Below are 25805 nucleotides of genomic sequence, written 5' to 3'. Positions count from 1 at the left end.
CAAAAGCAAACGTAATCCACGCCGAAATATGTTTCCCTCAAATCGTGATTCACAATGCAGTCTTGTTGTATGGGAGAGACGGGGCTGAAATTGACAAAAACGGGAAAGAAAAAAGGGTGACGAGACAAAGACAGAAAATGCATAAAACGGTAAAATAGAATAAACATCACGTTTCCCTTTTCCAGGGACATGACGATGCTTAGTTGCTCTTAAAATATAATCTGATACTTACCCTCACACCTATAAAACATGTACACTAAGGAAATAGACAGTACTAATCAATAGTGAGAATAAATCCAAATGCACCCGATAATGTGAGCACATAAGAGCACACACACAAAAACACACTCAAAGAGAAACTAATTATGAATCAGTAATACGTCTCTGAGGAGCCACTAAACATCTGGATTGGATTTGCTAATCAGCTCCTTCTCTGCTGGATGAAGATGTTGCAAGAGAGGAGATATTATTAATGATGGGACCCGCTTCCACACACACACACACACACACACACACACACACACACACACACACACACACACACACACACACACACACACACACACACACACACACACACACACACACACACACACACACACACACACACACACACAGGACATTTAGCACACCTCTAGAATGTTGTTTACATCATAAGACAAGGTTCATTACTCTAATGTATCCCCAGCTCTCAGTCTCCTGGGTATTTTTTATGGACCTGCATATGTTCACCACGTAGAGAGCTGTGTGTGTGTGAGCGAGTGTGTGTGTGTGTGTGTGTGTGTGTGTGTGTGTGTGTGTGTGTGTGTGTGTACAAGTGTTTGCAAGTCAATGTGCTGGGTTACTACTTTATCACTCTTAATGTGTGTAACTTTGCAAGTAGTTTTGACAGATTATTTGAAATTCAAGTCTTATTTTTTAATAGTTTGGTAAATTACAAAACGTTTTTGTCCTATATAGTGTTTTAAGTCGTTCTTATTTTCAGTAATTTAATTAAAATTCTTGCATTTCATTTTTTAATATCTAGATTTCTTTCACCCCTTAAAGCAAAACATCTTATTTTTCAGATGCAATATAACAATGTAGCAGTAGCAGCAGTATTATTATTATCATTAACAAATGCTATACTTGTGTTCCCTCTTAATGGCGGTATAGAGTTTACTGCATATTTTAGATGTTTGTGTTGCGCTCTTATCCAGAGTCAGTTACAGTTACTAAATTAGCTTTAGGTATTGGATCAGTCAACATTACATGCAAACAATACGAATGCCATGAGAATCACGGGATCCTAACAATCCTGCTGATACGATCACAAGAGAGTTGTGTTCAGAGAAGAAGTATAAGAAACAAAAGTTGACAAAAAGGATTTTTGTACTTAAGAGTAGATGGAGAGATTTTGAAGGTGGATATGATTCAGTGGGGAGTGTGAGGATTTGTCTGTTAGAGGAAACCTTTAAGGGTAAAACAGATTATGGGGTGAGACTCTAAGCTGTCTGCTGAGCTAACACACCATTGTTACCATTTCACAGTCAGTTGAAAGTGAGGAGAGTAAGGTATGTCAATCAACACACTTTACAATAAAAATGATGTTCAGAATATGTGGTGTATCAGCCTTCATTTATAGATAGGTAACCTATGGAACATGAATAATATTTATGAAAACTGAACAGAAAGATGATTCATGATAAATGAAAACATACCTCTGATGCCTGAACTGCGAGTGCAGCATGAGTAACCTATGATGAGACAGGTGGATTGATCGCAAAGACAGATGTTAAACTGAGAGGAAACAACAGCGACGGGAAGGGTCAGATAGTTATCCGCAGTCTGTCTGTCTCATAATTGCTCCCATGGCTCAGCTTGTCAGAACAACAGCAGCAAAGTGAAGGACTCTGGTTGAGGACAGGGGAGCACAAAGACTGCTTGCTTTCCTTCTTCGCTTTATCATTGTCAAGATGGACAGAACAAAGCCTGGCTTTGTCATGGGTTAATGTCTTCATTTCAATTGTGGCAGAATGAACAGATGTTGACTGGCCATGAAACGAGTATGTTGCTGTTGCAAACTACAATACATTTCTGTTCCGACAACGCTGATTAAGGTTTGTTTAGGCAAAGGTTTAGGAACATCATGGTTTGGATTCAAATAAGAATGTGTTGATCACCGGATCATTATCGATTCAGATACTGACCTTGTTAAGCAGATCAGGAATGTGCCAGACGTGACCGACCAACACTAAATGCAGTTTCTGTATTTAGGTCACGGTAGGCAGTCGGCTTTTTGTGCCACACACTCCCTGGCCTCATATCACATGACGTGAAAATATTCCTTTTCTTGGGGTGGACCGTCTCAAAGGTAATAACAATAATGCCTGCTTCAAATCCGGTAAACCCACACAACTACAGATGATGAAACATGGTCTATACCTCTACTTTTTTAAACCATAAAAAAAACGTATTGACTCCATAAACTTTTAGCAGTGTGTTTTTTTTTTACTAGAAAGCATTCAACACAACTCGGCTAAGCAACAGCCTGCATAGATCATAAGATACATGTGCAAGATGTTTTTTTCATTCAAGTAATTGCAATAGTTCATTAGAAAATGGCAACAACAAAAGAAATTCAAAATGCTTATCTTGCAATGTTAAGAAATCCTTTGAATATTGCTAGATCAGCACCACACACTTAATATTGTTTCCTCCGGCAATGACCTAATCCACCAAATTGTATTGAAATATGCTAACAAGTTTTAAAGATATCCTGCTAGGTATCAGAACAAATTACATCGTTTATATTAATGTTCACAGGCAGTTTTTATCGACCCAATTATATCTATAAAAAAAATAACTGTGACCTGATTTAATCCCCTGACTAAAAATCTGGTAAAACAGAATTGGATTAGATGGTGTTGTGATAATTAAAAACAGAGGTATTTCAAAAACATCATGGACTGTTACATTCCTATCCTGAGCTGACTGATACAGAACGCTTCAACCAATCAGGCTGCATGTGAATGTCAAGAGATGTAATGCTGTCACACTGTATGGAGTTGTTTGCCATCGATCAGGCCCAGAAATCATTTTTAGCCTCGGCAACCCCCAACAACTAAGTTATTGAGTTCAGTTTTCAAACAGTTTGGATGCAGCCAGCACCGCGTCCTTGTATAAAAACAAGACAAGATGGTCAATCTTAGATGGAGCTTTGAGATAAAATTTAATATACAGAACTATCAGTTCCTCGTATATTAAATCGGTAAGACAGATGATCTATACGTTTTCACATCTGCTGATGTTGATAGGCAGACAGTCTGCTGTCCTTTGAGGTGTTGCTTTATATGGGATGTGAAACAAGAAGTAGAGCAGAACAGAGACCATCTGGACTTATAAATCATCCCAAATCACACAGCAGCAATGTTCGTCTCTGTTATCTGTCGGTCTGCCTTCTATCTGTTCCTGAAGATTGCGACTTGTCTCTCCGTCCGCCCTGTCTAAGTGTCTGTTAGCTGACACAGTGGGCCTCTCAATGACAAATGACTTCGACTTGACTCGGCAGGCTGACCTAACCAGGAAAGTGTTTGTGGTTCAGCTGAGCGTGAAGACGCACGTACTGCACTATCATTTACAAAGTTTTATGATTTTCAGCCTGTTAACAGCATCCTCTACCCGTCTGCTTTACACTGATAACTGACTTTCTTGCCCACATAAAACCAATACAACCATCATGTTCATCTGAGGCCTAAACTGAGCATCGCAGCGTGAACCAATTCATAATTTAACAATGACAGCCAGCAGTTCAACGTGTCTATACTTCAAGTGTGTGTGCGCAAACCAAGGCTCTAGGATCTAGGGATCACAACAGGCAAGTTAATTTTATCACAAGCCAATTTAGAACAATAAGATGTCTGTGAATATCTGCCAATATGAGCTGGAGCAGTTATAATAGGAACTGTGAGCGTGTGTGTTAGAAATGTTATAAAATGCTTCCCAGAGTTGAATTTCACGAGAGAGCATCAGCGGGCTGCCACTGATTGTTGGCTTGTTATGACACGATGACGAGGGAAAGAAATGGCAAACAAATGTGAGAGATGGAGATGATTGGAGGGAGAGAAAGTAAAGGAAACCGATATCTCTGAGGTCTTTTGAATGCAGCACATATTCACTCTATATGAGTATGACAGATGTGTTAAAATTCTATATTTGTATCTCTCTTGAATGTATGTGTGTGTGCATCCGTGTGGATGTTTAACTGAGAGCAGACGACGGCTTTAAACACTCCCTATAATGAGCATACGTTTAGTCATCCATACGAAACAAGATAGAACAATATGTGGAAAAGGAGTCTGTGCGAGATTCCGAACCGCAACAGTAATTACCTCCAACCTGACAAACAGTGGAGGCATACTGTGGAGGTGGTAGATTGCGGCAAAGCTTTTATCAGAAGGCGAAGTGAAAGTAATAATGGGATAATTGTTTTGGATGATGGCTGCCTCTCCCGTCGCTAACCTACACAGGCCTGCTAACTTCTGCTGGCACCGAGCGGGTTCGGCTTGGCAGTCACGGCTCTGTCATGTGGTCAGTGTTTGTGTGTGTGTGTGTGTGTGTGTGTGTGTGTGTGTGTGTGTGTGTGTGTGTGTGTGTGTGTGTGTGTGTAATGTGGTTTGTGTTGTAGTGTCCTAGGAGTGGGTGGTGCACGTGGGTTTGAAGTGTGTGTATGTGGGGCAAGAGCTGGCTAAGTGCACCTTGTTTTCTAGATAGGAAGCAAGCCAGAAACCAAGCAGGGCAACACAAATTAAATCTCCCTTTCATCAATCTCTACACCTGCTTCTCTCAATCCCTGCACTATTGCACCGGACTAATCCTTTCCTCTTTTCCAAGTCCTCATTTTAAGGGACGCTCTTCATGGCATTTTCTTTGTATCAGAAAGTCTGCCGTTGAGCTTAATGGCAAAGATGGACGACAAATAGAGTAGATGTTTTTCAGCAAAGGTCATGAGCTGAATTTAAATCAAAACCACTGATGCCACAAGAGCGCACCTTTCTTCTATCCTCAATTCAATCTCTCTTATTGGATCCCAACCAATATTGAGTTTTTGAGATATTTTTAAACGTATTCACTGCAACAAATCAGTATATAGACATCATTTTTAGGATAGGGCCGGATTAAATCTTGTTACTATGAATTGACCAAAACATTCAGTTAAAAAATGAACTCTTAAAAACAGAACATTGGGAGCCAATATAAGAGTAAATATAAGACAATTAAATTGTTATCAATAGAAACTACAAATACAAAGTCAAAGAAAAGAGGAAAACATTTTATACATATTTTTTAATACTATAATAAATATTAAATAAAGTAGCATGTGATTTGACAAGTATAACTATATTAGTAAATTATTTCCTAATATTTCAAATCAACTGTTACCAGTGGCTCATTCATCTTTATGTGTTAACTTGCACATTCATTTATTTTTAATTTATCAGTATTGTTTTTTTCTGTCTATGTGATGCAAGCTACAAAAGAGGTTTTGCAAACATTATATATGTCAACAGACTGAACTCCATCTCACTGAGAGCTCTCCAAGGTCAGTTTGCTCGACATACAGTGAGAGCTTAAAAACCTGGCTTTATTTCAGAATTCAGATAGTTAATGAGGGGGAAAACGTGCCCTTCTCCGTTTGTTCATGGAACAAAACAACTATGGGGAATACTTTGTATCTCCGGCCTGCTGGGAGTAATCAGAAAGTCAGAGAAAGAGAGGGAGGGGAGGCTAAAAGGCAGGCAGCGAGGGACAGAATGAGAGTGGGAGGGAGGGATGAGGGAGGAGTAAGAAATGACACCTGGTCCAAAGGGAGGAATCTTTGGGAAATAGAGAGGGATGAAGTGAGAAGGGAATGAATGAAAGAGGCAGAGAGGGATAGCAGGGAGGAGGGAGCACTTGCGAGAATCCATCATAGTAAATCTACTTTAAGTCCCTTCTTTCACCAAAATATAACTGTATTTTATATTCTCGATGCTTTGTTCTTCAGGCAATAATGCATTGTGGATATCAACATGTCCGCCTTTTACCCTCTCCTACCATCTACTTTCCTTGCAGAAGGATCACTCTGTATTCACAGCAACACTAGCATGGCCATATGTGTCACTGTGGATTTAAAGCTGCAACTAAACACTTGTCTTGTATTAAAAACAAGCTGCACAAAATTTCAAAATCTCAAGCATTTTAGATCAAAAAGGGAAAAGCAATGGAGTAAGCAAAACATCCGAGGAGAGGAAAGAAAACAGCAGCAGGGAAGAGAAGAGAAGTGGAGGAAAGGATGGAGAGTGGTAAGCATGAGCGAGGCGGTGAGGGAGGGCAGATTAGAGAGCATTTTACACTCTGAGCTCTTCATCCATCAACACAATCTGCAAAGCTTTGAAGAGAGAAGAGATGTGCAAGCTTTTCATCCAGAAATGTTTGCTCTGCACTGCACAGCATGCTTTATGTGTGTGTGTGTGTGTGTGTGTGTGTGTGTGTGTGTGTGTGTGTGTGTGTGTGCGTGTGTGTGTGGACTTGCCTGTGTGGCTGCAGAATCAGCTCTGTCAGTCAAAGCAAGCCGTTCAGTTGAGCGCCCCAAAACTAACCGACGTCGCACAAAACCACACAGACTGAGATGCATTTTTGCCTAACAAAAGCTGATGCAATGTGGCAAGCCAGAAAGAACAGGTGAGTCTGCTGCAACATTTTTGAGAAGTCTGATAAGCAACAATTTCCAAAGAAGTCAGCTCAGCATTGCTGCATGGTAATGTGGACATTTGTAACACTGTGTCCTGATTTATTTCCCCCAATGGCAAGTGTCACACATCCACAAGTCTGCAAAACATCTGTCAAGTTTATCCATACTCCACCGATTTATCATTGCGCTCCAACCCTACTGTATGACATTGTCAGACTCACAATGGACTGCAGAAATATCAAAATTGATGCACAAGAACCAGAGATGCTGTCTTTTTTTTTTATTCTTCCTTAACAAAACATGGCACCTACATTACCCACAATCAGCTCCCCATCTGGCAGTTTGGTCAGAGGTTCTGGTGTCTTATGCCACTAACAGCTAATGTAGCCTTTAAAAACCAATCAAATGCAAGCATTGAACACCTTTCTAGTATTTGTTTCAAATGCAGACTTCTCATCGGTGCTAATCACTGTACAAGGTTGGACGATATGACAATATACACCATCAGATGATACACATTAATTAGTTGTCAGAGATCCCTTCTATATTTCTGGTTGTATTAGGCCTTTGTGGGAAACATTGTAAATCAATGTAAAATCAATGTGTGAAGTACCTTGATTGTTCAAGTATTACATTTGATATTAATCAAAAACAGACCTGTATACATAAAACATTACTCAATTGAATTTCTTATCTGTAAAACAAATGTACAAAGCTTTGTCTGTTGTTCTCACATAGATTTAATTATATTTTTGTTTACTTTACTTAAAGCAAACAATGGCCACTTAAAGTAAATTGTAATGTATTATAAAAATATTATAATGTATAACAGCAATGGGAATTATAATACACTATGATCCTTGCAACAAAAAGTCAGTGAGTGACCAGCAATTCTGAATAATTCTGAATAAGTCATTATAAAATCATCATATCGTCATAGAAACTGTCAGCCAGACATATAAAGGGGAGGAGGTCCTTCAGACAGGTTGAGCTATATTTGACATCAGACGGGTTGAGCAGCGATAAGAGTGGAGAACATTTTCTGCCACAGTCCTGACCTGCTTGTGCTGCCAATGCCCAAACACAGAGCTCATTGCATCGCTTTCGAGTGCTAAAGTGACCCAAGTGAGATAGTTTTTTTTACTTAACCTTGACAGTATGCTCTGACACGGCTTCAGTGTAGCAGTGTGTGAATATAGCGTGTTTGTGTGTGTGTGTGTGTCATGTAAACATGCTGTCTCATCCAGACGGATGTCACAGCCTCTTTTGGTGCCCGAATCTCATTCTGTCCTCTTCCGCTTTGAAGGACTTTTCAGCAGAGCTACTCCTCACTTTACACACACACACACACACACACACACACACACACACACACACACACACACACACACACACACACACACACACACACACACACACACACACACACACACACACTTAGACCGTTGCACACCACTTTCTCTCTCCTCTCTCTCGCTCTCAGTCAGGGTTGCCATGGAGGGAGGTTTTCTTTGCTGCCATGACAACGTGAATTCTCTTTGGTCTCCCCTAACGACAGAAGAATGGAACAGAGAGCGCCTGGGTGATGTAGATGCGTTCGGACCGGTAGCTCAGTGATTCACACACACACCGCTGGAGTGTGTACTCTTTGCCAGGGAAGAGCATAGTGGTGGAAGAAGTACTCTGCTCCTTTTAAAATCCTACTTATGTAAAAGTACTGCTTACTTTCCTGCGTGAGATGATCATGTCATTACCAATTCTTCCATTTGTTTGTCAGAGTCATTTGCAGGTCTATTTCTAAACCTGGTCACACAGATTTCATTTTGGGAAGCCAAGGGGGGAAATGTCAGATGACTAAATATTCTGCTCCTCAGTATTACTTCCAACCCACACACAGGAAATGTTATACTTTAGAGTCACAGACCCAGTGCAGTATGTTTTCTTTAAGAAAGCACCAACCAAACTTTTTCCTTCCCGATACCAAATTCAGGCTATCAACTGAAAGCAAGCACCGATCCTATATCAGTGCTGAGTGAATGCAACTGATGGCGGAAAACACAGATTTATTATTATCAGTTCATTCATCACAAGTTGACGAGCTCATTACATCTTACCTTAAGTCTCTCAGACACCCCGTCAGTAAAGCTGATGGTGAACTCCTCCACCTTGGGAACCTTCAGCCTCTTCTTCTCTGTCTGGTACTCAGTGCGGGTTTTCACCACCACCTGGAGGAGGGAGGTAAACCGTCAAAGCAGTTAAATACTCAGGTATGCTAAAGGTGATGAAAGGTGTATGGATGTTATTGCAGGAGGGAACTGTCAAATGTTTTCACATTTTGAAAAAGTCACCAGACCTTTCAAAAAAATGAAAGGCAACGACGGCGCATGTACATGCTGTCGCCGGTAATTCCCATGAGTTTTGCTACATTTTTGTCTTTGGTGTCTTTTAGTCTTTATACTGGAGCACTTACGGCATATGACCGAGTATACTCATCAACATCGGAGAGAAGTAAGCGTGGGGATTGACTAATTCGTGGGGAGCGGACCTTGAGGCGATCACAGTGCAAAGCCGCCCACCCAGCCAGAACTGCAGGACCAAACCCCAAATCTCCGCCAAATCCCGAAAGTGGATTGGACTGCCGCAGGAGGAGAGGGAAGAGAGTTGAGTTGTAACCAGCTAAGACCTAAGGCTATTCCACTACTCAATCTGCTGCTGGCGAATGGCCGATCGCAGGAAAATCCAGGCTGACCCAGCAACGGTTGGTCTGTGCCTACATCTTTACATAGACCAACCCCCTCTTCTCCCCCGGCTGTACCTGGTAGCAGCCTTTATCTGAGCAGCCGCCTTCTTTATTCAAACGTTGCGGAATCATGGCCATTATCCATGAACATTGAACTGACTCTGAATCTGGCACAGACATCCTTTCCTATTGATATCACAAGCTCATTAGACAGTTAGTAAGAGAACACTAGTATAACACAGATGTGAGAGTTATGGCAGCATGAAACACGAAGCAATTGACCCCACTACTTTCAGGCTGCAGAATGTGTCTGAGACTGTTTTCTCTGGTCTAACCCACTACACACTTTGACCACGTTTGGATCGACTTACAGCTGTGAGTCAGCTGTCTCCTCTATGAACATTATTAAAACCAAGTACTGATTCAGGCTCACCATAAAAAAGAAGAAGAAGAAAGAGAAAAGGGGATGCTCAAAGCTTGGTTTGCACTTTTTCTAAGAGGCACTTTTATTTTATTCAGAAGATTCTACCTTGTTTTCTTTTACTTTAAATGCAGGCCTTAAATCCATTGTGGTAGGACTCATTTTATTCGTGGTTAAGGCTATGTCTACACTACTACGTTTCCATTTCAAAATGCATATATTTTTGCTACGTTTACGCAGAGCGTCCACGCTAGACTGGAGTTTTAGAGCACCGGAAACGGATACGTTTTCAAACCTATCCGTCTTCACTTAAAAGTAGTTGTTGTGCAGCTAAATTCTGCATTTTATAGTTCTACTACTGCCGACATGCGAGGAAGCAGGTGTTATTGGAGCGATTAGCGAGCGGCGTGTCCAGTGGTGGTATCAGCCCTACGTGTGTTGACCACATTTGACACATAATCTAGTCAACTCTAATCTAGTCAACTCTGATTTGTAGTGAATTTGATGTGTGTGTGAGAGAGCGATAGAGCAAGACCTGCAGCGTTATAACTAAGTTTGAAAAATAAAACTTCGAAAACTTTCCACAAAATGTGTCTGTTTGAGTTTATAGAGGAAGATTTTAGAGAAGATCTTAAGTATCAAGCTCTCAACAACCTTTCATTATTAAAGACTACTATAATACTTTGTTGTATTTTCTGTAATTAAGCAACCAATCTACTTCCTGTTTACACCGTCACCCTCATGCCCAGTGTACGTGAATAGTCACGTGATATTCGTGTTTTAAACAAAAACGTATTAGTGTGGATGTAGCCTAAGATAGATGTTTGTTTTACATGCAAGTTCATAGTCTAATAATATTATAAATAGTATAGTCAGTACACAGTATCAATGTATATTGTAATAGCAGTGATTTCATGGACGCATAGGATCAAGCCTCAGCTTCAGAACATAAATTACACCCAACAGCCAACACAGCTAGAAACCATCCTACAGGCAACACCGATGCCAGGCATCTGTTCAAGCTCTACTGTATGTTAATAAGGTCCAGTGACCAGAATTTAAGACCCTCAGTCCAAAGGGGAAACACTGTGCTTCGTGCCGGCAGCTAGATGGTATAAAAAGAGCCATGCAGGGCAGTACAACCCTGCCCCAGTAATGTCAGTATAACTCTCCTCAAGCAAACCGGTTTAGAGGAGGAATGAGAGGGACACAGAGCGAAGAGACGAGGTGAAACTCACAAACTCTACTTTTTCAACACTTTGGAAAGTACTGGTTCTAAATGGTAAATGGACTGTACTTGTATAGCGCTTTACTAGTCTTCCGACTACTCAAAGCGCTTTAACAGCCACGCTGATGGCAGGGGCCACCACTACCTATCATTCCTACAACATTCACACACCGTAGGCACAGCTACGGGAGCAATTTGGGGTTAAGTGTCTTGCCCAAGGACACATCGACATGGACTAGCGGAGCCGGGGATCGCACCGCCAATCCTCTGATTGAAGGACGACCCAGCTCTACCACTGAGCCATAGTCGCCCCTTTTTTCTAATATTTTATATTTATAGTAAGTTACTATAAGGAACTTTAAAGTGGTTATGCAGTTGGAGCTTCGGTGGGAGGAGGACTGCTCCGCGCCCGGCAGCGTCTCCTCCTGCAGTCAGTAGCAAAGCTTCACCTCACTGCTCCGCCAGTCCTTTGTTACTACGATTATGTTTTGTTTTAGATTTTGCATGAAAAAAACTTGTTGTCTCAGCTTTAGTATCATCTCATCTTTTTGCAGCACTGACTTCATTTAACAAAATAATCGCTTTTACCAGCCTTCTCCTCAGCCCTGCACCTGCTAAAAAGAGAAAGTGTTCCTACTGTTTTGTGCATTCACTGTATATGAATGTGCACAAGAGGATAGGGCAGAGAGAGAGAATGTGTACAAATGACAAGTCAAGAGGAGAGGTGGAGGAAGAGAAAGAGAACAATGTCTCAGTGTCCTTGTGGCTAATTGCGCTGCCTCTGAGCAGCTCTCCTTCACTTTGAGACAAAGCCAGAAACTGCTGTGCTCACAAACTGGCTCCACTATCTGAATACCAAAGCCGTCAGTTGGCTCTAGAAAGCCCTTATCTAAAGAGTTGACGGCCGCAGTAGGTGCACTGAATACATTGCATTTGATTGGACCCCTGGGGCTTTGGAGCCTTGTGGCCTTCAGTGCAGTAACACCAGACATCATAGCACAAACTTATGTCTCAATTTTGCCTCAACTTTCTCTTTCTCTGACTCATTTCACAATAATATGCTCAGGGCCCACAGGTTCAAACACAGCAGCGCTCCATGTTGCTTTATTACTCTCTCCTCACCTGTACCTCTCACTCCTTTATTTCACATTACCTAATGACGGGGCTATCAATCAAGATTGCCTCATTTACACAGGCCTTTAGCTCTCAGCAGCAGATAGGAATCTACTTAACAAAGTGCAACCTTCTCTCATTAGACAGCTCCAAATAGTCCTTGGGAAACCATACATTTATAAATAATGATATGTTGTTTTACAAAGCTTGATGTAAAAAAAACACCAAATGAATGATGCAGCCATGAACAGTCATGATAGGATTTAAAAAAAAATGTAATTACAACTTACTCACTAATTATTCCACAGAGGGAGCGGCTCATTTTTCATTTATAATTTCTCTTGAGACTTTATTTATGTGTATTTAAGTGGTCAAGTGTAATATTTTTTACTGTGGCTTTGGGGATTGCAGTCAGATGAAACATCTAAATAAGTGTTGAGTGGATTGCTTTGACATGTGTACAGACATTCGTGATTCCCGGAAGGTCCTCCAAGAACCAAAATCCCAATGCTTAGGGCTGGGTATTGTTTCAAAAATTACAATATCACTACCAATACCAGTACTCTTAATGTGATACCAGTACTTCATTAAACAGCCATCATGTGAATGGGAGATGTGTGTCTGTCTACGGGTTAGCTGATTGCCGCCCTCTGCACTGTGCTCATGCAGCATTGTTGCCGTTTGAACTGTTGATGCTGTTCGCACTGTTCGCATTATAATCTTTTAATTTCACAAATTAGACGTATTAGCTGCCTATTTACAAATCCAACAGAGCAACACATAGTCAAATATTCACAATATTCCTTTTAGCTATGTTTTTGGTCTCCATCAACTCAAAATACAGAGTGAGTTTTCAGAGCTTTTTTGCTGTCAGCAACACCAAAAAAATGAGCTGAAAGATATTAAAAGGCTTTATAGAACTGAGGAGAACTGCAGAGGTGTAAATCGATCCGTATCCACACAGCTAGAATATAATCCAGCTGAGCACAGAGTCCTAAGGAGCAGGACTGAAAACCACTGGTCATCCAACTAACAGGCAGCACTGCAGTACTGTTGGATAACACAGTGTACAGTACAAGAGTATGAAATATATACATAAATGACCACTAAGCACAATATGCATGAATGTTTTCCATTACTTCAAATACTAAAGATTGTCCCTGTTGCAGCTATTTCTGTTTTGGAGTATTTGAAAACGTCACCTTGGATCTGGGATATTTTGATGCATATTTTTTCACTATTTTCTGACATTTCATTGAGTCTCTCCACCCTCCTCTGGTTGTTGTTGTTTTTTTACAAACCAGCAATCCAATCAAGATATTGGTGACCCAGCAGTGGCTGTGACGCATCCCTGCCCAGATGGAGTCAAATCTAATACCTCTCTAATGCCTCAGCCTCTGCAGGGCCGGCCGAGCAGCATTGTTATGAGCCGCTGTGTGCGTCCGTACGTGAATGAACTTTGCTGTGACTGCACCCTGCCCCTGTAAATTTCCGTAGGTAACCCTGTAGTCGGGGAGGTCACGCAATCATCAGGCAGGATCAGGGGGAAAACAGCTGGGGTCGTATTTGTAAAGCTGCTCAGAACCGCACTGCTGATCTAGGGAACTAGACAGGTCACATGACCCAATAAATCTTGCTTTAGCTTTAAAGGACAGAGAGAATGAAACTGGTCACAGATCAGATTCTGAAAGGCTGATAAAAGCTGATTAACAATGAACTCCTTCTGGCTGGGACGGGTGATAAAAACAACCTTAAATTCAGTGAGATTAAAGAGATTAGGTTTAGAGATAGAAATCACACAAAGGGTATGGCTTCCTACTGTAACCAAGTGAAACTGACGGGGTGACACTATTGGGTCCGGCGGACCAGTAATGAGGTGCACGGGCCTGATTAGGTGAAAAGATGCACCTGCTGGCAATTCGCGGCCGTTGTCTTTCTCTCCGCCGTCACGAGCGGCTGTGTGTGACTCGGCTCTGTCTCCGCCGCCACAAGCGGGGGTGCCGAGTCCAACTACTTCCTCTCCCACAACAAGCATAGACGTAGCGTGACGCCGCATGAGAAGTTGCGTCGTTGGCGCAGTGTCTGGGAGGCATCCGTTACGGAGGGGACAGCGTGTGTTCGGGGGAGGTTGACTCGGGTAAATATATTTAGAGTGGAAGGGTTTTTCTTTATGGATGTCGTATGTTGGGAAATTGGGTATAATTAAGAAAGATGTAATGTTGTGTGGTTTTTAGAGCTTCCTGAGCAGCTTCCAATGGTAGCTGAGGGGGAATCCAAGTGGGGGTGGCTGGGTTGCTGAACATTCGGTGGGTGGAATTACAATCTTTTTGGGTTTGTTTTCTGTTTATTGGCAGTTGTTTGTGATTACTTATGTTTTTGTTTTCATTTCTTTTCTAGTTAGTGGGACGTTGCCTTGGTTTGTTGTTTTGTTTGTTTTGCTTTAAATTGTTTGAGGCCGATCTTAGTGCACGGTCTGTGAACTCCTCCTGCCCGCTAAACCAGCTGTCACTGGTTGCTTCACACAGTTAGATTGGTATTAATAAAAGATTTATATTTGTATAACACTGCTTCCTGTGTGGACGTGCCTTTACGGTGTTTTGAATCGGATTTCTGTGGTAACGGGGGGTGCTACAGTTTGGCGCTGTGAGTAGGGTAAAATTAGGCAGTGACAGTTTGGTTGGGCCTAGTGCTGGAAGGGCAGGACTGGTGCGACGGCAATAGATTTTAGACCAAGGCAGTGGGTCTCACGAAGTCTACACAGCTACAAGAGCCGGGACAACATCAAATCCGGCCGGGGTCGTCAGCTGGCGTGGACGGTGCGAACGGTGAAGATGGAATATCTTCGAGAGGAGCTAGAGGCCCTGAAAGAGAGGGTGGTGTCAGACAAGGCAGCTATGTCGGCCTTAAAAGACATTAATGACTCCTTGAATGCACAGTTGCAACAACATGGGTCTCCTGTTGCATCCAGTGCCCCGTCTTCCCTACAACCGGAGGAAACATCAGGGGTAGTGGGGGATGGTGCTGCTGGTCCGAGGGGTAGAGAGCGTGTCATTTATGTACCAAAAGAAAAAAAGTGTCCGGTGTTTAATGGGGGGTCCTGTGCTGAGTTTTATGAGTGGTTGGATGAGATAAATGCAGTTTTGGGTTATCGTCATTTTGAGGATGCTGAGAAGGCTATGTACATTTATGACCATTTGGGAGGGGAAGCCAGACAGGAGATACGATATCGGTCTCAGAGCGAGAGGAGAGACCCTAGGCGCATTCTGGAGATTCTGAAGGAAGTATATGGACAGCCTGATTCACTGACCAGATTGCAAAAACTATTTTTCGACCGGAGGCAGCGAGAAAGGGAATCCGTCAGGGAGTATTCGCATGGGCTGATGGCTATTATTGATGATATTAATCATTGTGACATCAAGCAGGCCTGGTGTAGTGACTTTGCTTTACGTGATCAATTTGCAGAGAACGTTCGGGATTTAGCGCTCCGTAGAGAGCTAAAGAAGGTGATTCGGCAGAATAATAAAATCACTTTCTTTGCGTTACGCGAGGAGGCATTGACGTGGGAAGATGGGGAACCAGCGGGTGGTCAAAGTCGGCGGGTGACAAACTCATGTGAGATGGGAGCTGTGGAGTCCAATACAGTTGTTGCGGCTGCTCTCCCCGAACCTGACCCACTGCTGGTGGAGATTCTGCAAACTTTAAAGCAGCAGCAGGTCCAGGTTGAGAGCACGCTGAAGAAACAGCAGGCTCAGATTTTTGATTTGGCACAGAAAGTGTCTGATTTGTCAGGTCTAGGGATTAGCCGGCCGGGGGTACGTGGGGAGCAGCCAAGGTTTGACGCTGATGGTCAGCCTATCTGTTTTAAATGTCGGGTTGCGGGTCACATGGCGCGACAGTGTCGGGTAGGGGCTCCAAACAGAGGGGCAGCTCCGGTTTTGCGCCATGAGGTCTCCCGTGACAGGTTTGCCCATGTAGCTGAGCAGCAGGGAAACTCTCCCCCCCTGTGGTAATGAGTCCAGCTACAGGTGAGGTTCAGTCGGGCTCACACTTTGAAGTTCCAAAGGAGGAATATGAATGTTTGGTCGGCAAATGTCCAACTGTGGAAATTTTGTTGGGTGATGTGAAAGTTAAATGCCTCCTAGACACTGGGTCTAACGTGTCAACTATTACAGAGACATTTTTTGAGCAGCATTTTAGGCCAACTCTTAAAACCTGTGAGTGGCTTTCCCTGTCGTCGGCAAATGGGTTGGGCATTCCTTACCTGGGGTATTTCGAGAGGGATGTCGGTGCCTTGGGCAAGGTTGCAAACGGGAGGGGCATTCTGGTTGTTCGGGACCCTACGGACACCGCAACATTACATCGCAAAATAGCTGTTCCTTGCATATTGGGCATGAACGTAATCAAGCGGTTTTATGAAATGGAGCAGTTGGCATCAGATGCCGAGCAGGATTCGGCGTCTGATTCGGATGAAGTGTGGGGTTTGGCGTTTTCGGTTTGCCAGCAGGAGCAGGCTGTTTCACCTATAGGCTTTGCCTATTCCACCGTACCTTTCTGTGTTCCGGCTGGATCCATGTGTTTTGTACCTGTGTCAGTTCCATCTGGGCAGACTTTGTTAGGCTCATTTGTGTGTGTGGAGTCATTGGGGGCGGGGGAGGGGAGCCTCCCGGGGGAGTTACTCGTTTCCAATGCAGTGGTTCCAGTGGAGAATGGACAGGTTGCGGTGCCGGTGGTGAATGTAGGGCATGTGGATGCGAACATTGCATCTCAGACCTGCCTTTGCTCAATACATTCAGTGGAAGTGGTGTCGGGTGGTACTGCCCCTGTAGCCTTTGAACGAGTAGGGCCGCAGGAAGAGTGAGTCTTTTTGTGCGAACAGACTGGTGGGGTTGCGGAGCGGCAGCAGCTGCCCCCGGAGGTAGCCGCACAGGAATTTCCAGGGCTGACTGTTGAACAGGTACGGAAAGTGAGGCAGCTCCTGAGTAAACATTCTGGGGTCTTCGCAAAGTCAGACATGAATTTGGGGTTTACAAACGTGATAGAGCATGAGATTCCAGTTCTGGATGAAGCCCCGGTTAGGCAGCGCTACCGGCGTATACCCCCAAGTCAGTATGAGGAAGTCAAAACGCATATAGCACAGCTATTGCAGCAGGGCATTATCAGGGAAAGCAGTAGTCCCTACTCCTCCCCCTTGGTGATAGTGAGGAAGAAGGATGGGTCGCTAAGGCTCTGTGTGGATTACAGGCAGCTTAATGCGAGAACACGGCGAGATGCGTTCCCTCTTCCACGTATCGAAGAGTCCTTGGATGCTTTGAGCGGGGCAAGGTGGTTCACCACCCTGGATTTGGCGAGTGGTTACCATCAAGTGGGAGTGGCGGAGAAAGATTGCAGTAAGACTGCATTCTGCACTCCTTTTGGCTTGTATGAATTTACACGGATGCCGTTTGGGCTCTGTAATGCGCCAGGTACCTTTCAGCGGTTGATGGAACGAATTTTGGGGGATCAGAGGTTCCAGTCGCTCCTCCTGTATCTGGATGACATTGTGGTGTTTTCGTCTACCATTGAGCAGCACCTTGAGCGCCTAGATTTGGTGTTGTCCCGGCTGGGGCAGTTTAATCTCAAGGTCAAGTTGAGTAAGTGCTCATTCTTTCAGTCCGAAGTTGTTTACCTGGGACATGTCATTTCAGCTACTGGAGTGGCTACTGATCCGGAGAAGATTCGGGTGGTTGCAGAGTGGCGTCGACCGCAGAGTGTGGCAGAGTTGAAATCATTCCTGGGTTTCGCTAGTTTCTACAGGAGGTTTGTGAGAAACTTTGCTAAGTTGGCAGTCCCCCTCCACACTCTGTCCACACTGCTGTCAGCTAAAGGGGGGAGGAAAGCCTCTTCGTTCCTCGTGTTTGGCCAGTTGTGGGATGCAACCTGTGAAGATGCTTTTGAAACATTAAAACAAAAGTTAATTTCCGCTCCCGTGTTGGGGTATGCAGATTTTAGCAAGCCATTCTTCCTGGAGATTGACGCTAGCCATCAAGGGTTGGGGGCTGTTTTGTCGCAGGAGGGGGAGGGACAGCGACGGCCGGTTGCATACGCAAGTCGTGGCCTCCGGTCGTCGGAGCGGAATATGGAGAACTATAGTGCCATGAAACTGGAGCTGTTGGGGTTGAAGTGGGCTGTTACGGATAAATTTAAGGATTATCTGATTGGGAACAAGTTTACAGTGTTTACTGATAACAATCCGCTAAGCCATTTGAACACCGCAAAGCTTGGAGCTGTAGAACAGAGATGGGTGTCTGAACTTGCTCAGTTTGACTTTCAGTTGGTGTATCGGCCAGGTAGCCAGAATGCAGGGGCGGATGCTCTCTCTAGGCAGTATGCAGAGCAGAGGGGGACAGAGGGGGGAGGAGTGGCACAAAGTTTTCAGGACACACGTAGTGTTCTGTCCAAACCCCATCGAACGGCTCTGTGTCAGGAAACCAGTGCGAGCCCCCAGCAAGCTTCTATGTCTAGCTTTCCCTCATTTGACATGTCGGCCTTGGCTAGTCTGCAGCAGGTAGATTCCGTGATATCATCTTTTCGAACATACTGGGTGAGGGGTGTGAAACCTTGTAGGGACGAGAGGTTGCAGGAATGTGACAGAACAATTGGACTTTTGAGACAATGGGGAAGGATTGTGGAGCTGGGGGGTGTGCTATACCGGAGGCTGTGTGATCAGAAGGAGGGAGAGATTAAGCAGCTTTTGTTGCCAGCGGTATTACATCGAGAGGTGCTTGCTCGCATGCACACTGACCATGGGCACCAAGGGGTGGAAAGAACATTCAAGTTGGTTCGCAGTCGGTGCTATTGGCCGGGAATGTTTGCAGACATTGAGGCTTTCTGTAAGACTTGTGAACGGTGTATTGTTTCTAAAGCACCACAGCCAAGGGTGGTTGCAGCGTTGGGGAGTCTGTTGGCTTTTAGGCCGCTGGAAGTAGTTGCAATGGACTTCACCGTGCTGGAACCGTCGTCAGATGGACGAGAGAATGTCTTGGTTTTTACCGATGTGTTCTCCAAGTTTACGGTTGCGGTGCCAACCAAAGACCAGCGTGCAGTAACGGTCGCAAAGACCCTGGTGAAATATTGGATTCAGCCCTATGGGGTCCCTTCAAGGTTGCACTCTGACCAGGGGAAATGCTTTGAGGCTGGGGTTGTCCAGTGTCTCTGTGGGTTGTATGGGATGAAAAAAAGTCGAACAACCCCCTATCATGCTCAGGGGAATGGACAGTGTGAGCGTTTCAATAGGACTCTACATGATCTGTTGCGTACCCTGCGCCCGGAGCAGAAAAGGAGGTGGGTTGAGTACCTTCCGGAGCTGGTGTATGCTTATAACACCACTGAACATCAGAGTACTGGCTACTCGCCGTATTTTCTCATGTTCGGGAGGGCTCCAGTGGTTCCGCTGGATGTCTGGCTGGGACAGGATAGGGAGGATTTTGACGGTAATGTGCATGAGTGGGTTGAGGAGCATCAGAGGAGGTTGGGCTGTGCCTACGCTCGGGCTAGAAAGAACATGGAGCAGGCAGCGGAAGCTCGTAAAAGGTATGCAGGCACGCCTGTAGGTGATCATCCTTTGCAACCAGGCCAATTTGTGTATGTAAGGAATCGTCAGTTTTCAGGTAGGCATAAGATTCAGGATGTGTGGCTTCCCACCCCTCACCGAGTCATAGCTCAGCTGGGTGGTGACCTGGGTGGTGACCTGCCTGTGTATTCTGTTGTCCCGATTGATTTCTCAAAACCCCAACGCAATCTACATAGAAATGAGTTGCGCGTTTGTGGTCCAGGCGTACAGATGGATGGGCAGGAACCGGGGGACCGGGGAGTTGCTGGGTCCTCACTTCCTGAGGTGGAGTCCCATTCAGACGACTCTATGCTTGCGATGGTCTGGGCCGATGGGCCGGGGGCGCAGGGGAGCATTGTGAAGGGAAAGGGGGAAGGGGAAAGAGAGAGGGAAGTTGGTTTAGAAGGGCTGTCTCCCCCCCGTCCTACGGGGGCTACCCCCTCTGTGGGCGAGGAGGGACGGAGTGCAGGTGAGAGTACACATGCCCTGCATTCACCACGGACACTGCCATCACCTGTGCCTTCGCCATTACCTCCACTTCGGAGGTCCAAGCGTGCTACTGCGGGGGTTCATTCTAACCCGCACCGGCTGCCGAGGTCTGCGGTAAGCCATCTAAGGGGGAAGGTTGATGTGGGATCTGGAGGGGACATATGCCATCAGTGGGACACTGATTGATTAAGGGGGGGGTGGATGTAACCAAGTGAAACTGACGGGGTGACACTATTGGGTCCGGCGGACCAGTAATGAGGTGCACGGGCCTGATTAGGTGAAAAGATGCACCTGCTGGCAATTCGCGGCCGTTGTCTTTCTCTCCGCCGTCACGAGCGGCTGTGTGTGACTCGGCTCTGTCTCCGCCGCCACAAGCGGGGGTGCCGAGTCCAACTACTTCCTCTCCCACAACAAGCATAGACGTAGCGTGACGCCGCATGAGAAGTTGCGTCGTTGGCGCAGTGTCTGGGAGGCATCCGTTACGGAGGGGACAGCGTGTGTTCGGGGGAGGTTGACTCGGGTAAATATATTTAGAGTGGAAGGGTTTTTCTTTATGGATGTCGTATGTTGGGAAATTGGGTATAATTAAGAAAGATGTAATGTTGTGTGGTTTTTAGAGCTTCCTGAGCAGCTTCCAATGGTAGCTGAGGGGGAATCCAAGTGGGGGTGGCTGGGTTGCTGAACATTCGGTGGGTGGAATTACAATCTTTTTGGGTTTGTTTTCTGTTTATTGGCAGTTGTTTGTGATTACTTATGTTTTTGTTTTCATTTCTTTTCTAGTTAGTGGGACGCTGCCTTGGTTTGTTGTTTTGTTTGTTTTGCTTTAAATTGTTTGAGGCCGATCTTAGTGCACGGTCTGTGAACTCCTCCTGCCCGCTAAACCAGCTGTCACTGGTTGCTTCACACAGTTAGATTGGTATTAATAAAAGATTTATATTTGTATAACACTGCTTCCTGTGTGGACGTGCCTTTACGGTGTTTTGAATCGGATTTCTGTGGTAACGGGGGGTGCTACACTACAATACTGCCATCTTCCTTTAAAGTGGCCATAATCAATATGACATAAAAAAAACAATGTATGACAATGTGAAAATGATGTGGCAATGTGAAAGGGGTCACTCGTAAATATAAACCTACAGAGACAGTTATCAGCTGAATCTCAAGCTCCCCTCGGCTTTATGGAGCTTTATGGTTTCAGCTCATTGTTTAGCTGACCGGCCCACAACTGTATTGTTTATGTGTCCGGTCCCCCTCAACAAGATTTCCAGCAGCCTGAGATGTGCTGGGCCAATCACAACTTTTATCTATAATGGCCGTGTTTGAGACGAAGACTGTAATAAGGAGCTGTGTTGAGGCATTTTCAAAAACAAAGTCTACAGGAAAGAATAGTAGCCTATCATAAATACTGTACTACTTGTGCGTTGATAGTGGATGTAATGTACTGGAGGCCATGCGCACACCCAATGCGCACACCCAATTCCCCTGAATTTCGCTCATTCTCATCTGATGTACATTTGCTAAGTACATGAAAATGTTGCTCTCTATCTGCTGGTCGAGTAAATTAGAGCCCTACCAACAAATAAGAAAGGCCAATATATGGGCTGGTATTAGTTCATTGCTGATATATCGTATTGGCGTGTATGTCAATAACAAATGACAAGCAATTGACATACCGAACTTCTATGGTTTGTCCACCAGCAAGTAGTGAGTAGCTAGTATATTTTTCAACTGTAAAATGTGTTAAGAAAATGAATATGCCAGTATCATTATCTAATTGATTTTGAAACTCTCAAACCCTTTATTGTTATAGCCCTACGTTGTTTGCCAACAGGTTTAACTTCAAATACGATATGTCAATGTTGTGTCAACAACTTCTTTCCACCAATTGGCGAAAAGAAATCAGTTGATGCAAGTGTGAGGACTACTGATACTGAAAACTGGCCTCAAAAGGACAACAATAATTCCATGTGGTATTCTAAAAGCACAGAAGAGTGTGATCACAAACATACACAGTATAGGATGAAGTACAGGGTGCAGAATTCTCATTAAATGAACTGTGATAACCATCATCGACACCTCCCACGCTCTGATGTCTAATTACAGATTTATTAATATTTCACTTGGCCTCTGTTGCTTTCATGCATCACTTGTCAGGAAGACAAACTCTCATATCTAGAGCTGGAGACAAATTCAAAGATTTAACTGCAAATTGACCTTTACGACTCCCACACAGTCCCACGAAAAAAACGAGTGCACCCATCTGCATTTGCAGTATGATTTTTAAAAATGAGAAAAACATTTTTCGCTTAATGTCTGAAAGTGCAGATAACTTAAACCATCTTGGTATTTCTGTTAGCAAGTGAGCAGCATACAAACTCTGGTATCAGCTGTCAGCGAAGTGTATCCAGAAGCAACAAGCAACCCCAATCTTTGTGCCCGCGTCTCTCGAGGCATGTAAAAATTCACTGATCAAGAAAACAGCAAGCCTTCTTCTCTGACCTCTTTTCCTTTCATATGTCAACAACAATTACTCGCTGGTGTGTCGCAGGAGCAAACACTCCACCCAGCGTATTTTCTCTGTCGCTCTACCTGATCAGGAAATCAGTAAAATACACTTGACATGGCAATGTATGTATGTATGTATGTGTGTGTGTGTGTGTGTGTGTGTGTGTGTGTGTGTGCGTGTTTCATGATGGTAGCTTCGGCTACAGTACGTTGTGATGTTCTCAAGTCTAGTGGGACTGATTTAATCAGTGTAAAATGTCTGACAGCTCTAAGAATGTCATGTTGGAACTGTTGGATGCTGACAGAAACGACTTGTCACTCACGCACACACGTGCTCACATGCCTGAACGGTACTACACATACACTAGAAGGCAAGCATGCCTGTGTGTTCTGCTGTGTGTGTGCAGTGAATGACAAGTCAGTTAACAGGAAAATAAAATGGAAAGAGACTGTGCCTCCCTCAGCAGACACACAGTGAGGGTTCAGGCTGAGCTGTGGGTTTCTGTCTGCAGCAGCATAAATGGACGTCCATTTTTGGGAGTTTCTGAGAATTTTCAATGATAAAACCACTTGAAGAGATTGAACAAAAAATAGATACATTGTCATGCTTTTAAAGGCCAGGCAGCAGGTCATTTTGGTCCATAGTTCTTGTACCTTGGACACAATGCTATAAAAGGCTTTTGCCCTCTCAAGTTTGCTGTATTTTAAAGGCCCCACAAATTGATTATTTTAGTTTTTTATTTAGGAAAGAAAGCCTTTCTCTCTCTCTCTCGTTTATAATGATAAGATGGGCAGAGGGGTAAGACTTATTATTAAAAAAAATCTGATGTAGGGCTCAAACTCAAACGAATTCCTAAAATATGTTTTCGTGAGGCAATTGTTGTCTATGGAATATAAGAAAGCAATATAAAAAATGGCAATCTCATTTTCCAGAGCCTGAATGGGAGTCTTTAACAACTTGTATTGTCCGAATAAGCATGTACATGCTGCGGACAGCAGCTTCCATGAATTTTGCTACATTTTTGTCTTAATTTAGGTTATTTCGACTTCACTACTGGAGCACATATGGCATATGACAGAATGCACAAATCAGTATCGGAGAAGGAAGCATGGGGATTGGATTCATTCGTGGAGGGGGGGGCATTGAGACGACCACCCGACCAGACCAACCACTGAGTCAAGATGAGGAGAGCCGAGATGGAAGCAAAGCTGACCCAGCTAGGATCTAAGGCTATTCAACCACCCAATCTCCTCCTGGCTAATTTCCGGCTAATCGTTTTAGAACTATTGTATGGTTTGGTTTATGCATCCTTGTAGGATGATGTCACCGTGAAGGATGTAATGGTTTCCTAAAAGTTAGTCTCCACTTCATGTTACGTTCCTAAATGTCAAATGTTAAGTCATCGCAGTACTCTTGTTCCTATGCGGTCATGAAGGAGTACTTGAGTACTTGTGAAACCACAGGTAATACACAATGCTGACCGTTAACGAAGTACAACTAAAGGCTAATTGTGAGGGTAAATGCAAGGTGGCATAGAGGTTTGGACATGGATTTTATGGCATAAATACAAAGTATCTAATTCCTGTTTAAAACTGAATTGATTGTCCTAATAGACTCCTATCAGGAAGAGTGTATTGGTTTCAATAAAGTTGTATATTGATAATCCTTTTGAGTTAAATAACTTGTGCAATGATTCTATTATAAATAATGTCATCTTGCAGCTCTACAATCAGTAATTGATCAGTAGCTCAGGGTAGAAATATGGATTCATACCGCTGCAAAAGGCAATCATCACACTGTAACTGTGGTCTTGAAACAAGACAAACACTGTCACACAATTGAACAATTGATGCAATATGAAGCTTCTATATTGTCTAATTCCATTCATTTTTATAATGTGCAATCAATGCAGCACTCTGTCACAACCTCATAGAAGCACCCATCAGGCTCTCCACATTGCGCTGCCACCATGGTAACTGGATTAACGAGCTGCGGTGCAGTTACTATTGGATGTCGAGATGATAAATGACAGTCAGTCTGGCACCAAATCTGTCTCCTAATCTCAGCTGGAAAACAAAGGACACAGCTGGGCGACAGCTGAGATGACTTCATTTGTGAATGAATGAAAGGGTATGAGTGTGGGTATATATATATATTTTTTTTTTTTATTTTCTTTTTTTTTTTATTTGTTAGTGTGTGTGTTTCACACAAAGACTTAACCGGCTGTAGTCTCTCACCTTGTCAGGTGCTTGACTCTGGAGGCTGCCGACATCCAGTGGAGTGATGAGGGGCACATTCTGAAAGCCGTCCTCCACGCTCACAGGTTTGGCCCCTTTGTCTTGAAGATTACTCCCTAGTTTCACCATCTTTCACCGCCCTTATATATATCCCCTTTATTTCCCTGAAGACTGTTCCTGAATAGAGGAGGTGTTGAGAAAGAATGGATTTACCAAACAGCCTTTCAGGTCAATGAAACCTGGCAGACACAGGCTATTTGATGGAGAATATTCCAGTGTAACAGACGATTCAACTATTGCAATTTTAACTTAATATAAGCTTTAAAGAACACAATAGCGTGACTATTTTTTTTCTTTTTTGGTTAAATCAAATTGGGAGCATGCGATCATTTATTGAATGATAAAAGCAGCAACATACTCCCAAAAAAAGCACATTTTTGTTTGCAATATAGATATATCTATCTTATTAACCAAAAAACAAAAAGGGGAAAAACTCAGCAAAAAACATCTTCTCAACCTTTCCCCATCACAAAAAAACAACAACTACACTGTATCCCCCAAAAAGCAGTTACTTACAGCTGATCGTCCTTGTCCGTCCGTCCCCTCCTGTGCTGCGGCAGTGTTTTGTTTCTGGTCACAGAGGCGGAGGGAAGCGCAGATAGAAGCAGGTGAGACTGTCTGGAGACTGCGCTGCGGGTGTTGCTGCTGCTGATGCTGCGGGAAAGCAACGCTGCACCGCCGGAGTCCAACTGAATGTCTGTCGGCAGGTTT

General features: G+C 43.9%; 1 protein-coding gene and 1 long non-coding RNA gene across 2 annotated transcripts in view; one reads left to right on the top strand and one right to left on the bottom strand.

The window, feature by feature from the left end:
- nsg2 (neuronal vesicle trafficking associated 2) overlaps positions 1-25589 on the bottom strand; it is a 36034-nt gene extending 10445 nt beyond the window's left edge. Inside the window, exons 1-2 of the mRNA XM_076102508.1 lie at positions 25035-25589; positions 8827-8937 (exon numbers count right to left, since the gene is read on the bottom strand). Coding sequence (XP_075958623.1) covers positions 8827-8937; positions 25035-25163 — 240 coding nt within the window. The 5' untranslated portion in view covers positions 25164-25589. The remainder of the gene's footprint in view (positions 1-8826; positions 8938-25034) is intronic.
- LOC142960229 (uncharacterized) lies at positions 20161-21236 on the top strand. Its single transcript, XR_012956298.1, has 2 exons — positions 20161-20811; positions 20909-21236. It is a non-coding gene; the product is annotated as an uncharacterized LOC142960229 (long non-coding RNA).
- Positions 25590-25805: the final 216 nt, after the last annotated feature.

This window comes from Anarhichas minor, unplaced genomic scaffold, assembly GCF_050575085.1.
Source record: "Anarhichas minor isolate MPS153535 unplaced genomic scaffold, ASM5057508v1 ptg000027l, whole genome shotgun sequence".
NCBI lineage: Eukaryota > Metazoa > Chordata > Actinopteri > Perciformes > Anarhichadidae > Anarhichas > Anarhichas minor.
Note: the sequence above shows the minus strand (reverse complement) of the source record. Positions and strands in the feature narration are given on the sequence as shown.